The following is a 1658-nucleotide window of genomic DNA, read 5'->3' as shown; positions in this document are numbered from 1 at the left end:
ATGGGGAAGATGAAAGCCAAGGTCTCAGGAAGAAATGGTTTTCATTACATTGCTCTTTTAGATAGTGTCAAGTGTGTTAGCAGAGGGTGTCGTTCATATCATAAATGCAAACACTTAAGAGCAATAATGCATTTTTCATTACAAATATGTTAGTATCTTGAAACTAACGGGATCTGTTGGAAAACTTGGCCCCTCTGTCACTGCGGGAGAGGCGGTGGTGCACTGTAGAGATACTCCCTGTCTATGGGCGAGCTGTGTCCGTAGCAGTCTACCCATGGTGGCACACTGCTGGTCAGCTAACATACGCAGTGCCTGTCCTGAGACTGGATATTGATCTTATCAGGTAGGACTGTCCCCTTCAACTCCTCATTAGGGCTGGAATTTGCTGAGGAAAATGTTTGGTCTTAGGAAGATAGGCAGGATGCCCAAGTTTATTGGTCACAGCTATAGAAAATAAATATATATTGTGGTTTTGAAGAAAACATACTGAATTTGTCAATCGTTTCCCCCCTCCCAGCCTTATATCCTGGCAGATGAGTTACGTCGAGAGCTGCCTCCTGAGCAGGCTCAGTACTGCATCAAGAGAATGCCTCCCTACACTGGCCCAGGTTCTGTCCCCGGGGCTCTGGATTACACCTCTTTCTCGTCAGCACTGTATGGAGAGAGTGACCTCTGATTCTGTAATTGGCCGTATTCATGGTAAACGCCAAAAACACCCACCTTATTGCCCAGATTGCTTCTCCAAAGCTTTGAAAAGCTGTAAAATGAGTTTTACAAATACAGTAGGTACAGTCAGTGTAAAGTGCTAGTAACTAAAGAAACCAGTGTATATTAAGGTGTGCGGCACGCTAGACTTATGCACTATTGGTTTTAGGTTGTCTGTCCTATACAGTGCTAGAAAATATATATAAAACACCCGCAAGATATTAACTTTGGAAAGAGCCATTCAGAAAATAGAATGTAAAACCTAAGAACATTGAAACTCACAAAGTATTTCTTCATTTTCAAACTGTTTCAATGCCGTACGTGCTTCTTTTACAATGTTCATAAAACTGTGTTAGAAGTTGTGCTTTTTTTCTTTCGTAGCGCAGTATTACTTTCTTCTAATGATTTCTGATTTTTGTATGCTTCTACTGGTGGAATTTAATAAAATAGTAAAATGCCGTTTTTCAGGGAAGAAATATATCAACCAAGTAAACTAGTTAATTATGAAAATAATCCAGAATGCTATGGTTTTGTCTCTTAAAGGTGGTTTTCTCTTCTCAGAAACAGTTGTAATATAGGAGGGGAAAGCTGAAAAGCTGATTAAATTGCAGGTTTAGAGCTCTGTAAGCAGTACTTTTCTTTTAAGCCTTTAACTTTTACAGCTGAGGGAGTACAACTTTTATAATCAGAAATAATAAGAAAGACAGTTTCATGGGAGCTGTTTTGTTTTGAAACCCTCAGTCTTGTCTGTGTTGGACGGTCTTTGTTTCTCAGTATAAGAAAGCCAGCCCTTGTTGTGTTAGTGGGCAACATTCATCTCTATCCTGCACAATGCAAAATCCCATCTGAGCAGTTGTAGTGTGGTTGTCTGGCAGCTTTAACTGTTCAGCGCTCCAATGAGCGTTTGTCTTGACTTCTGCTGGATCGCTCGCAGGCAGTGCCGTCTGCATTGC

General features: G+C 40.9%; 1 protein-coding gene across 1 annotated transcript in view; it reads left to right on the top strand.

Annotated features, from left to right (window-relative positions):
* Positions 1-913, top strand: part of LOC104511885 (alpha-actinin-2-like) — a 2766-nt gene extending 1853 nt beyond the window's left edge. Inside the window, exon 3 of the mRNA XM_010154671.1 lies at positions 518-913. Coding sequence (XP_010152973.1) covers positions 518-676 — 159 coding nt within the window. The 3' untranslated portion in view covers positions 677-913. The remainder of the gene's footprint in view (positions 1-517) is intronic.
* The last annotated feature ends 745 nt before the right edge of the window (positions 914-1658 follow it).

Source organism: Eurypyga helias, unplaced genomic scaffold (assembly GCF_000690775.1).
Source record: "Eurypyga helias isolate BGI_N326 unplaced genomic scaffold, ASM69077v1 scaffold437, whole genome shotgun sequence".
NCBI lineage: Eukaryota > Metazoa > Chordata > Aves > Eurypygiformes > Eurypygidae > Eurypyga > Eurypyga helias.
Note: the sequence above shows the minus strand (reverse complement) of the source record. Positions and strands in the feature narration are given on the sequence as shown.